This window comes from Phaseolus vulgaris, chromosome 7, assembly GCF_000499845.2.
Source record: "Phaseolus vulgaris cultivar G19833 chromosome 7, P. vulgaris v2.0, whole genome shotgun sequence".
NCBI classification, from domain to species: Eukaryota; Viridiplantae; Streptophyta; class Magnoliopsida; order Fabales; family Fabaceae; genus Phaseolus; species Phaseolus vulgaris.
This window is the reverse complement of record NC_023753.2, coordinates 33,610,242-33,623,269: the sequence shown is the minus strand read 5'-3', so window position 1 is coordinate 33,623,269 and position 13,028 is coordinate 33,610,242. Positions and strand designations below refer to the sequence as shown.

The 13,028-nt window shown below is 27.6% G+C and overlaps 1 protein-coding gene across 1 annotated transcript; it reads right to left on the bottom strand.

The window, feature by feature from the left end:
- Nucleotides 1-4,610: 4,610 nt before the first annotated feature.
- Nucleotides 4,611-8,403, bottom strand: LOC137830200 (ATP-dependent Clp protease proteolytic subunit 5, chloroplastic). Its single transcript, XM_068637382.1, has 9 exons — nt 8,107-8,403; nt 7,462-7,581; nt 7,273-7,387; nt 7,093-7,185; nt 6,824-6,869; nt 6,630-6,702; nt 5,772-5,806; nt 5,557-5,645; nt 4,611-5,052 (listed from the first exon to the last, which is right to left on the bottom strand). Exons 1-9 carry the CDS (start codon nt 8,223-8,225, stop codon nt 4,831-4,833), a joined length of 912 nt encoding a protein of 303 aa, XP_068493483.1. The 5' UTR covers nt 8,226-8,403; the 3' UTR covers nt 4,611-4,830.
- Nucleotides 8,404-13,028: the final 4,625 nt, after the last annotated feature.

The window sequence follows — 13,028 nt, the reverse complement described above, 5'->3', positions numbered from 1 at the left end:
ATTTTGATCGATATTTAATTTTTAAGAGGAGAAAGTGTTGTAATAAAGTAATGAGGTCACCCACCAGTACTTTTAAAATACGCAAATTTGAAGAATAAAAAGAATGTGTACACCAACAACTTGATTGATTGTGAAAGTGAAAACAAGAGATAAAAATCAATTTGAGTGAGTCTAAATATAACTTTTTGAGAGCACTGCCAAAGTGAATTGGTGAATTTTTAAAACCAAACTAAAGTAGTTAATATAGTTTGACGAATTGATGAATGCTGCTGAAGGGTTATATTATTGTACCCTGTTTGGGTAAGTTGAAAAGGGCTTTGTCTCACTACTATAATCATAGTCCCCAGAGTTTAAAATTTATATGGAAACAAACAATAACTAAGAAGATCCGTATGGATTGTTTATTTTCCTCTTCTTCTTGTATAGTTGCTTTGACATCTTCTGCCAATGAAAGTTTATAAAGTAAGTTAAATTAAATATCTTTGAACAACAAAATAAATAACAAAATTATCCACCACCAACTACAATTTTAATTTTGGTGAAACTCTAATTCCGCAACACTCCAAACCAGAAAAAAAATATTATGAAAACTGACATTGGCTGAAACTTTGTTATCACAAACCCTTTACAGATTTAAGATAGAGTATTTGAAATAATTATAACTCCAATGTGTGAACAAGTTTTCTGTTTTCTTTAGGGGAAGAATTGACACCAAAGCAAAACTCAAGAAAGTATTTGTACTGTTTATGTATGGAAAAAAAAAGTTTGTTTGATTAACACTACCAATATAATAAAATAACTACTTTATAAATATTTTTAAAGTAAAATATTATATTATAATAAAATGATAATTTGATTATTGTTTATAAAATATAAAAGAAAATTAAATAAGGGCATGTGTTAGTGTTAGGTGGGGTGATGTGGGCCCCAGTAGGCAAGAAACATACTGTGTCATGTCATTTGAACTGAATAGGTTATGGTATGCGACCCAACATCCCTCTAATGTCAAAGGAAAAATATAGATTTATTAAATACATTTACCTAATAACTGATTTTTTAATAAAATATTATACAGCAATAAAATAATAATCTATACCTATACTATTTTTTGTGTCTACATCTTCCTTTTTATTTTATCTTTATATTTATTTTATTTTAGACATTCCAATCATCTTGTTATTTTTCTGGATATAATCAATTGTTTTATAATTAATCCTGGTTACGCTCTTTTTTTTCTTTGTATTTTAAAACCCATATTTCTTCTTTGTTTTTAAAATTAATATTGGTTCTGGATTTTTTTTTACATCGTGTTCTTGATTTTTTTGTACTGATCTTCTTCTCTTTTTTGGTAGTATCTCTATCTGTATTTTTTTTATATATATATTAGGTACCAAATACACATAAAAAATTTATAATAAAATAAAAAAATTAAATACACATAAATTTATAATAAATTAAAATATTACAATATAAATGTATAATTTATTTTAATAAATACTAAATACACATTTAGTAATGATAAAAAGAATTAAATACACAATAACGTCTATATTTTCGTAATATATTTATATCTATATATAAAGAATATTTCTTATACATAAATTTGTTTATATTTTATTTTTATATTACAATTATTTAAATTTAAAATTAAAAAAATATATATATTAAATTTGAAAGATACATTATATTTATTTGAAAGTAATGAGTCAAATAAAACGTTAAATTGAGATCTGGTTTGATGCACAGTTACTTTAACTCTCTCCAACGGATAAACAAACACAAAGTTACTTGAATATAGAGCATTCAGATTTTTGCACAAATACAAAGTTATTTTGATGTCATGAATATGTATTAGTGCGAATAAGAGAAAAAGATTAGAAAAAAAATATTTTGAATTTGTTATTGGAGTTTCTCATCTTATTTTTTTTTTATTTTTTTTATTATTATATTCATCTTTATAACTGATTTTAAGAATGATATTATAGTTATTTTCACCAAGTAACTTTTTTTTCTGTTTTTTCTTCTTCCGTTTTCATTATGCTTTTTGTTACTTTTATTTATTTATTTTACGTGGTAATTCGGTTTTTATTTTTCTTATGTGAATCAAATAAATCATAATACTTAACAATCTATTTTTTTTAATCTCAATAAGAATACGCAAATATTAAAAAAAAATATGAATGATATGTTTTATACAATTTAATTAATTTGATTATTGTTATAATTTAATCAAAATATTCGTTAACAACAATTTTATTTCTTTTGAGTGATACGCAGAAAGACATTCTGAATATTATCTGTATCTTTATTTGATTTATTTTTTAAAAAAAATTAATATTTTTTCTTTAAAATATATATATATATATATATAAATAATTTGATATTTAAAATATATGTATACACATAAATCTATATTTCATTTAAATAAATATATATATATAATAATATAATAAAAAATCAGATACACAGTAATTTGCCCTGTGTTTCCGTAGTATAATTATAATGTGAATGTAAAAAAGAATAGTAATATCAATGTAGAAATAAAAGTCATAAGTGGATTTATAACCCACTTCAATCTATCTCTCTATAGATAAACTATACAATAAATGATTATTTAATTTAATCTCTATTAGACACATCTAATATAAGATTTTCTGAATTTTTTTCTAAAGTATAATTTACAGTGTTATTTAATTTTATAAAATAGTGAATTGTGTTTAAGAAAATATTAAAATTAAAATAATAATTTATTCATATGTATGAGATAAATAGATAATCTATTGATTCGAAAAAGATAAATAAAATGTTAAACGTAGAGTGGAGTTGTAAGTTGGAAGTGATAAAAGTTGACGATGGAAAGTGTCTGTCAGCAGTGGGTGAGTTTTTTCAGAATGTTGGTGACTGGTGAGCAAGAATCAGAGGTGGAAACTGAAAAATCCTTCAATTCCACAAGCTTTTTTTAAAAACAACTTCACAAGGTTCTAAATCGTTAAATTGTTTTAAAAAATAGAAATGAGACAAATTGTTAATTATATAATTTTTCTTATTTAATCTATATATTTAAGATTAAATAAAATCATCAGCATATTAAGTTTATTTTCATATTTTATTCTCAAATAAACTTGAGATTATGTATTTTATGCAATTTGAAATATGACATGATGAAATTTAATATTTCCAACAATTTAAAAAAAAATATTGCACATTTAACTTTTTTCGATTACTATTTTTTTTATCAATTTTGACGCGGATATTAATTAGGAGGATTACAAGCATTCACATATTTGGCTAAACCATAGATAATTCTTAAATTAAAAAATAACAACTAAAGCAATTAACTATTAATTTAATGTGAATATATATATTTTTACTTTAATTTTGATTATATGTTTCTAAAGAATACATTTTATGGGATTTTTAAGTTGGTTGAGAATTATACTTAAAATATCATAAATGTGTTTGATATGTCTAAAACATTTTTATAAAAAGAGGTATAGTTATAACTATACTTATATGTATAATATAAACACACAAAAATATGACAGGTAAACTACATCCCGTCATTAATAAGTTATCATTGATTTATTTAAAAAAATATTTAATTAAAAATCACAAGACAAGGGAATTGTAAAAATAATGGAGTGGGAGACATCATTACTCTATAACTTTTAGTCCTATGAAAGCACAGGGTACTTACTTTACCTTTTGAGAGTATCAAATATGTGAAAGTGATATTTTAAAAGTATTTTTATGGAAAAAGATATTTGGAGTGTCAAACAAACTTTATTAAATAGTGCAGGGACGTTTAGGTAACCGTAATAATGTTTATGGATTGGAACTGAGTACATTTTAGTTGATAATCTAAAAAATATTAAATCATTTCTTAATTGAAAATGAAAAATTACTGTTTCAGCTGATTCTATTAAGATATAGTATCTTAAGTATGTTTTTAGTTTTAATCAAATGAATAAATTTTGATTTTAAAAGGTTAATTGATGAAAAATATAACATGGGCATATGTAGCTCACAAAAAATTAATATTTGGAAAATAAATATTATTCATCTATCTTGAAATGGATGTTAAAAATTAAATTAGATACTCAAAATTTTGGATGATTGAAAATCAAAGACAAAAATCAAAATGAAATTATTTATTTTTATCAGAAAGCTTTTCTAGATAACAATTTTCAGACATGAATTACCACTTAAAATTTTCATTGGAAACATCAAATGTAACTTTGCTTTTTCTTTCTCAGGGCTTGGGATAAAAGTTTTAATAGACACTTTTAGAATAAGAAAAAATCGAATCGATAGTGTTAAATACACCAATTTGGTCAGAAGAGTGTTGGCAAGGAAACAATGAGTATTTCCAAATATATTATTCAAAACAATCAACACAATACACAGTTAACTAGAAATCAGAAAATTCTGCATTTGATAAAATCCTAAGTTCAGAAATTATACAAAACTTGATTTATAAACACTAAGAATGAATTAGTGGCTAAAATAAAATGCAAAGCTTTTATGAAAAAATAAAAACTGAGAAGGGCAGCATAGCGTTTCATTATTTAACGAAGCATATCAATATCAGATAATCACAGACGAAAGGATGAAGGAAAAATTACATTCAGGATCCATTAACTAAAGAAGTTTCTGTCAGTATAAAAACTAAAGCAATAATAAAAGTATCAATTTGACCTCATTTTCGGTACATGGACACAGATATCAACATCCGTTCAAAAGTTCAGTTGAACTCAGCAACCAAAAACATCTAATAGTTTAATCCTATCCTTCTTATACCTCGGTAACTAAAGTGCAACAATCTCATGCTCAAACACTGGCCCGATCTTTACCCTCTGCTGCAGCCTCTAATGGCTGGAGAGCTTTGAGAGGATTCATAATCACACCATCTATGAGTCCGTATTCCTTGGCTTCTTTTGCACTCATAAAAAAGTCACGGTCTGTGTCCTGGTTAATCTTCTCCAAACTTTGGCCAGTGTGATAGGAGAGATATCCATTCAGATTTGCCTTGTGATGCAGCATTTCATTAGCCTGAGAATTTTTAATCACAAACAGTCAAGTCCAACAACATATTGTACAGAATTATGAATATATGATATGTGTACATAACTAAATACTACAGTTTCCTTTGGCAAGGTCATACACAGTGACAATGTCACTTATTGCAATGGTGTTCATAATCAAAACTAGTGCAACAGTCTGATTCAATCCAATCTATCGAAATGCTGGAGAAATCCAAATGTATAATAGTAGGGAATGGAATATAAATAGCAGGTTAATATAGGGAAGAAATCATAGTATCTATCAGGGGTATGGAATATAATGTATGAATAGAGAAATTACTAAGCATGTTTGTAAACTTAAATCTAGGTTATTAGGAAACTCACTACGTAATTAGGCATTCATCTTGAGTTAAATTAACTCATTATAGAGTTTAAGTACTGTCCTGTGATTTTAGTTTTCTTGGATAAAAGATAAAAGAAGTATATAAACTTCGTTCAGTAAAAATTAAAAGGATGAAAATGAGGTTTGTACCTGAATATCTATGTCAGTCTGGCCTCCTTGAGCACCACCAAGCGGTTGATGAATCATAATCCTTGAATTTGGCAAACTGTATCTCTTTCCTTCAGATGTGATGGAGGAAGGGATATAAAGTTAGAAAGAAGCATTTGTTTCACTTTTGGAGAAGTAGAGATGACATTCATCAAGAGAAGGAGGATACAATGATTTAAAGTTACAAGAACTATTACCAATGGTCCCTGCACTAAGCAGAAAAGCTCCCATACTGCACATGAAAAGGTTTATATAAGAATGGGAAATAAAATTTCTTCAACAAGAAATGATAAATAACTGTACTATACAATCGACTATTATTCACTTCTCATTGTCAAACTATCAATATTGATCTGATTTTTAATCCGTGGGAGTGTTAAGAATATTTTGTCAAAAGCAAAGCCTAAAGACTTTTAGTTCAACAGTTAATATTATCTTCAACAACACTACCAGTCCCATTTCACTAGATGAAGGTAAAAGGGAAAATCACAACTACACTCCCTTTACTTTTACAAATTGGAGTAGATTTGTTCAAATGAAATGCAGCAGACTTAAATACACACGGTGACAGGGAAACTATTTGCTCTCAAGATTCACAAATGGCTACTCCTGAAGCCAGTGGGAACTCAATTAAAATATATCATTCCCAGAAAAAAGGCTGTGAGAAACCAAAGATTAAATGAGCAGATTGATAAGCTTTATTTTATTTTTATTAATTGGCCTTACCAGGGTATATATACAAGTGAATAGTAGTGATAGGGAAAATACAAATTGGAATGAGGATAAGAGGTCAACCCTCCAAAATAAAGACATACAAATAAAAATGTAATCACGTGTTTCACATGATACAGCGTTGAAGTCAAAATTCTAATAAAATTAATAATAAATCATCTTAATTCTCCAAGTGTTTTCAGCAAAAAACAAATCAATCTGTTCTGAAGGCAGCATGCACTAAGAACAAATTGGGATAAAACTTTTAACTTTCTACTCATGGTGATAACAAGTAACCTGACAGCATTAGGGTAATATTGTCCAGAGAAAGAACAAAAAATTACCTAGCCGCTAATCCAACACAGACAGTAGACACATCAGGTCGAATATGCCTCATTGTATCAAATATTGCCATACCTGAGGAAAAAATAACAAAGGAAGCATTTAACATTTGAAAAGCAATAATATTCTTTTTCAACTCATGTGTAGATTGAATATAATAAAAACAATGCAATATAGTGTTAACTGAAATAATTACCAGCTGTAACCGACCCTCCTGGAGAATTTAGATACATGACAATATCCTGTTCAACATCATAAGAAAATGTTGACTAAGTGCGTGCATGACAAAATTGAGTTTATTAAACAACAGAAAATACCAAATGCAAATTCAAGATAATAATTACATCCGAATGAAGAAATACCAAAATATAATTATTTAACATCAGCTTAAGAAATGCAACGAAACACTTTATATGGAGAACGATTAAGAAGATAACCATGAGTTTTCAATGACTAAGAACAAACCTTGTTAGGATCAACAGCATCAAGGTACAGGAGCTGCGCAACTATGATGTTTGCCATATCGTCATCAACAGCTCCACCACAACGGATTATTCTCTAAATACCAAAACACATTATTAATACTAACAAGATTAAACAGAAGCTGAACACTCAACCTCAAGTAACAAGATAAAAAATGCCTACATATTGGAAAAGCTGACTTATAACACTCTGGAAACGCTCCTGCACCATAGGGGGTGGCCCTTGTCCTTGTGCATAGGTGGGAAAATAAGGGGAAGATGGGACTTGCAAATCACTCCTTGAAGAACACTATCCAAGTCAATAAATAAAGACTAAGCTTAAAGATAAAACTAATAACAAAACCAAATCTACCTTATAGACCAAATACCCTGACGTGAACTCCTCTCAGGTGTCCAAAATTCATCACCATACACTGCCTTCACAGCAGAACTTTTATTAATCTTTCTACCTTCTACTGATTTGCTTAATTTCCTGCAAACCACAGCAAGGCTTCATCCCTTAATAGGCATAAATATATCCAACATAACAGAGAATATTCTAGTCTCTTCCATGATAAATTGCCAGTTTTTTTAAAAAGGGAAATTTAAGTACAGATAAAAAGTGGATAATAACAATTCGAGCTTTATCTATCCAAAATTTAAAAACCCTTCACAGCAGACCCACCCGAGATTAATCATTTTAAAAATCCAGGCAATTCAAATTTTATCATGACATTTTTATCAAACTATTTTTCAGTTCGAAACATAACCCAAAAGTGACCCAAAACCTCACTTTCACCCTTACCCATCAGCATAAAAATTTAGGGTCCTCTTCCACAAATCTGGTGTCCAGAATTCTCTAAAATAACTAAATAATCAAGAAATGAAATCTAACCAATCGAAAACCACAAACTCACACACAAGTCATCAAAATGTAAACTTTACGGCAATTAAGTTTTTAAGAACACCACAGTACATGGGGTGCCATAAGCAAATTGATAAAGAAAAAGAAAAATACCTGGAGAGGGTGGGGAAAGAAAGGTTTTTGGAGAGAGAAGAAGAAGAGGAAGTGGAGGAAAGAAGAAGAGGGTTGAATCCGAGAGAGGAAGAGGGAGTGAAAAGGGATGTGTGCGCCATTGTTAATTGGTGGATGAGAACGAAGGTGCAAAGAAATGAGAGAGTTTGTTTAATAAGGAGAAGAAGAATAAGAAGAATAGGGATAGCGGAGTTGAGTGTTGGGGCAAAACTTGTCGACAGTGAACTCAACTCAGAAGCGTTTGTTAGTGTTGGAGGAAAGGCTCCCTGTATATTTATCAGGTCAAAAATAAATAATAGATAATATCGTTATACTTAAATATCTTGTTCTGTTTCTTAATTCTTTTTCTCTTTTATCTTTATATTAATATTTTATTATATTATGTATATTACTTTATTTTTTATATATTTTTTTAAAAATATATTGAAACAGTTTTCGGAAACAGTTTTAAATATAAAGCAGTTTATAAAATATTATTCTGTTTCGCAAGTACGAAATAAATTATCAATCTAAATTATATAAGAGAAAACAAATTATTTGAAAAAAAATATATTAGTGAATTTTTAAAAGTGTTTACTAACTTATAAAGTTTAATTCCATAAGTTCAGATATAAACAAATTTTCAACCAAAATCACCTATTAAATTTTAGGCTTAATTGTAATTTTGTTTTTTTAATATATTTTACTATATATTTGCTTGATTTTGAATTATTTTTCTACCATTTTAATCCTTTGAGTTTTAATTATATACAGTTTTTTGTTCCTGGATTTTTTTATGTAAATTTAATTCTTATTTTTTTTAATTATTCGTAACTTTGTTTCATTTTTAGTTTTAAAAACTATTAAATCCCTTCTCAATTACATTTTGATAATATGTTTATATCGTTGTTATATTTATACCTATATAAAGTGATTATACAGTATAACTATTTTTTATATAAATTTTTTTATTTTATTCTTATATTAATATTTTATTTATTTTATTTTATTTTAGTTATTTTGTTTATAACTATTTAAATTTAAAATTAAAAAAAGTTAATATTAAATTTGAAAAAAATTGTTTACGATTTTGTAATCACTGTTTTAGAATATATAATTAATTATTGAATTTACTTTTTTTATTAACACTAGTGGGAATATAGTTTACTAAACAACTTTTTGTTTTTTTTTTCTTCCACTTTCCTTATGCCTTTTTGTTATTTTTTATTTATTTCACGTTGTAATTTAATTTATTTTTATTTTTTTATATGAAAATCAAATAAACCCTAAACCCTAAAAAGAACTTTAAAGGTTTTTATTTTTTACTTTTTTTGTAAATATTTATATTTATATATATATATATAATTATAATGTGAATGAATAAATTTGTATTTTGAATTACTATAAGCATTATATATATACTCTTTAATGGGTTTATAATATAGTTTGAAAAGTATTTTTAGGATATACCTATAACTGGTAAAACATATGTTTATTCAAGTTAGTAGTGTTTTTTTTTTTCATTTTCAAGGAACCAAGGAACCAATAAGGAAAATAAAATCAGTAATAGATTTTTAATTTCATTTTGTAGTGAAAAAATTAGATGTTAGAGATATAGTTAGGAGTTTTTAGAAAATGACGTTGATACTCATCCTTGCTTGTTAACAATTGTTAATATAGCCTCTACGCATAGTTTTTGCTCTTCTATATTGCCTACTTTTTGGTGTTTGTTTTTCTCCCTTACATCCTTATGCTATTAAAAAAATACACTCACCTCTATTTATTTTTATTAAATATCACTTATAACTTTTAAATAAACATCAACTACTCTTTTACTTTTAATAAAGGATATATATTCCTTATTTTATTTTTTTATAATAGTTTTACAATGAAGTGACACAAACACTCCTTTTATCTTATTATTTTAACTTTTATTTTTAATTTTCAAAATTTTAAAATTATTCTATTTTATATATCATTAAAGTTAAAGATAAAAATATTTTTTTTTTAAATTATACTCTTCCTTACATAACTTTTAATTAGTTTATACATTTATTATCATCAAAGTGAAAATGAAAAACTAATATATTTTAGAGTATAAATGAAAAATAAAAAGCATTACAAATTTTACAACAACTATTTTATGAAATGAGGAAGTTTTTTTTTATTTAAGTAAAAAAAAAAACTTAAATGAAAACTAAATAAATATAGTTAAAAAGATAGGTATTTTTAAAATAGTATTGCACTTAAGCTTGTTTTCACTAATGAGGAGAAATTTTCGTTCAAGTAAAGCTAACATATTTTCATTCAAGTGAACTCATTTCGCTTAAGCTAGAAAACTTATTTCTCTTTTTTTCTCGTCTTTTCAATAAATTGGATTATGTATGAGTTTTTGTAAATGTAAAGTGAATATTAGTTTGTATATTCAATTGAACGTGAAATTTCAAAATGATATACATTGTATGAGGATGATGAGATTTGCATGAAATTGAGGATATGCATTTGGGATAATATATGAATCATTTTTTGATTTGTGTATTAAGTATTGATTTCTATGTTGTAATAGAGATCATTATGGTCCATACTAAGACATCAGGTGGTGAAAAACTGACAAAAGAGTTCATTACACACTATTTAATGTCTTGAATTTACTCAGATTCTTTCTCTTAGGTATTGAATCAAATTTGTAAATTTAAGTATTGAGTATTGGATTAGGTGTTAATCTTTGGTAAAGCTACTTAATACGAGTTTTCTTAAAGACGTCAATTAATATTCTGATTATTAAATTTTCTTGATATATAGATTCATGTGTGATCTATATGGTTGTTGTATGAAATTTGATTATTATGGTTGGTACATGAATTTTGCATGTCTATGTTTAATTGAAAAGAAGTTGGATTATTTATGAATTATAAATCTAATCTTCTTTTTACTCATATTTTCTTATGTTAAATATTAATTTTAATAGTTTACCATTGTGTTTGTATTATGAATTGTTTAATGGATTTATTGTATAGTTTGAAAAATATTTTGAGAATGTTGCAATCATGACCTATAATTAATAAAACATATGTTTATTCAAGTTACTGTTTTTTCTTGTTCAATTTCAAGTAACGAATAAGGAAAATACAATAAGAAAAATACAAATTAGTAATAGATTTTTAATTTCATTTTGTAGTGGAAAAAATAGATGTAGAGATATGGTTAGGAGTTTTTAAACTCTTATCTACCTTAATCATGTTTTAGAAGTTAGAAAACAATTTCTGTATATAATTTTTATCAAGATGGGAGCAACTCAAAGAAAGTTGATACTCACCCTTGCTTGTTAACAATTCTTAATATAGCCTCTATGCTATGCATAGTTTTTGCTTTTATATATTGCTTACCTTTTGAGTTTGTTTGTCTCCCTTTACATCCTTATGTTATTAAAAAAATACACTCACCTCCCTTTAGTTTTTATTAAATATCACTCCTAATTTTTAAATAAATATCAATCTCTCTTTTACTTTTAATAAAGGATATATATCCCTTATTTTTTGGTTTATAATATTTTTAAAATGAAGTGACGCATACACTCATTGTATTTTATTATTTTCATTTTCAATTTTCAAAATTTTAAAAATATTATATTTTATATATTATTAAAGTTCAAGATAATTTTTTTATCATCAAAAAATGAAAAACTAACATATTTTAGAGTATAAATGAAAAATAATGCATTGCAAACTTTATATAAGTATTTTATGAAATGAGAAAGTAAAACTTAAATGAAATCTCAATAAATATAGTTAAAAAAGTAGGTATTTTAAAAAAGTAGAAAGTGTGCAAATGTTTTTTTAGAATATTATCGAAGAAAGAGTTAGTTAGACATTTTCATAAATGTTCATATATTTTTTTTCTATGAAATAAGACATTGAGTGGTAGGAAATTATATTAATTGGTGCTTGAATATGACATTGGCTGAATATTAATTACTTCAAAGAAGATAACTAATATTTCTTCACTAAAATTGGGAAACATAGAAATAGGGGCAACCCCTATTTGATTTGATGAACACGAACTCAATCAGATTCATATAAATAACCGTTAAATCCTTTATCCTCTATGAAGGGAACAGTACTCTCTCAGACTCAATCAGATTCAATTCTCCGCTGTGATTACACCTTGTGGTTGTTAACGATGGTGTGCAAGGCGGTCACGCAATTGCCACTCAACTGGAAGAGAATGGTAGATTCCTGGCGGAAGGGCATGTCGACGCCGGGAGACTCGTCGTAAGCGTCGTCGCAACTGGATTTGTAAGATATAACGGCGCTCATTTTGTGATAAGCGTCCACCACGTTCAGCTGGGCCACCAAATTCAGAGACTCGTTTATGCTGTCCAACATGTCTCCGTACTGCGACTTGCAAATGTTGAGTGCGTCCAAGGCGTTCTTCTTTGTGGTTGGGTCTTGAAGCTGCTTGGAGATGGAAGCAGCGATGTCGCTGGCCTTCTTGAGGGTGGCTTTCATCTCGGTCTCAAGAGCTTTGACGGGGTCGAAGGAGCCACCAAGGAAGGGGGCGATGGTATCGGTGCAGAGGGTTGGGTTATCGGTGCCGCTGCAGAATTGTGTAAGCGCAGGTGTAACAGCTAGAAGCTGACGGGAGCCTGAGTTTAGAGGAGTGGAACGGGCGGCGGCGATGGTGGATAGAAGGAGGCAAGAGAGTGCTCCGACGAGGAAAAGGGTTTGGTTGAATCTGAAGTGGTCCATTGTCTCTCCTCCTTGATAGAAGCGTCTTCTTGATGTTCTTCTTCTTCTTGGAGCAGAGACAAAGGACCAACTTCGATCGGGTTGCATTTTGTTTGAGCTACGCATGGGTATTTTATAGCTCACATTTTTCACTATTCCCTTCTTCTCAACCACACGTTCCTCCGTAACCACAAAATT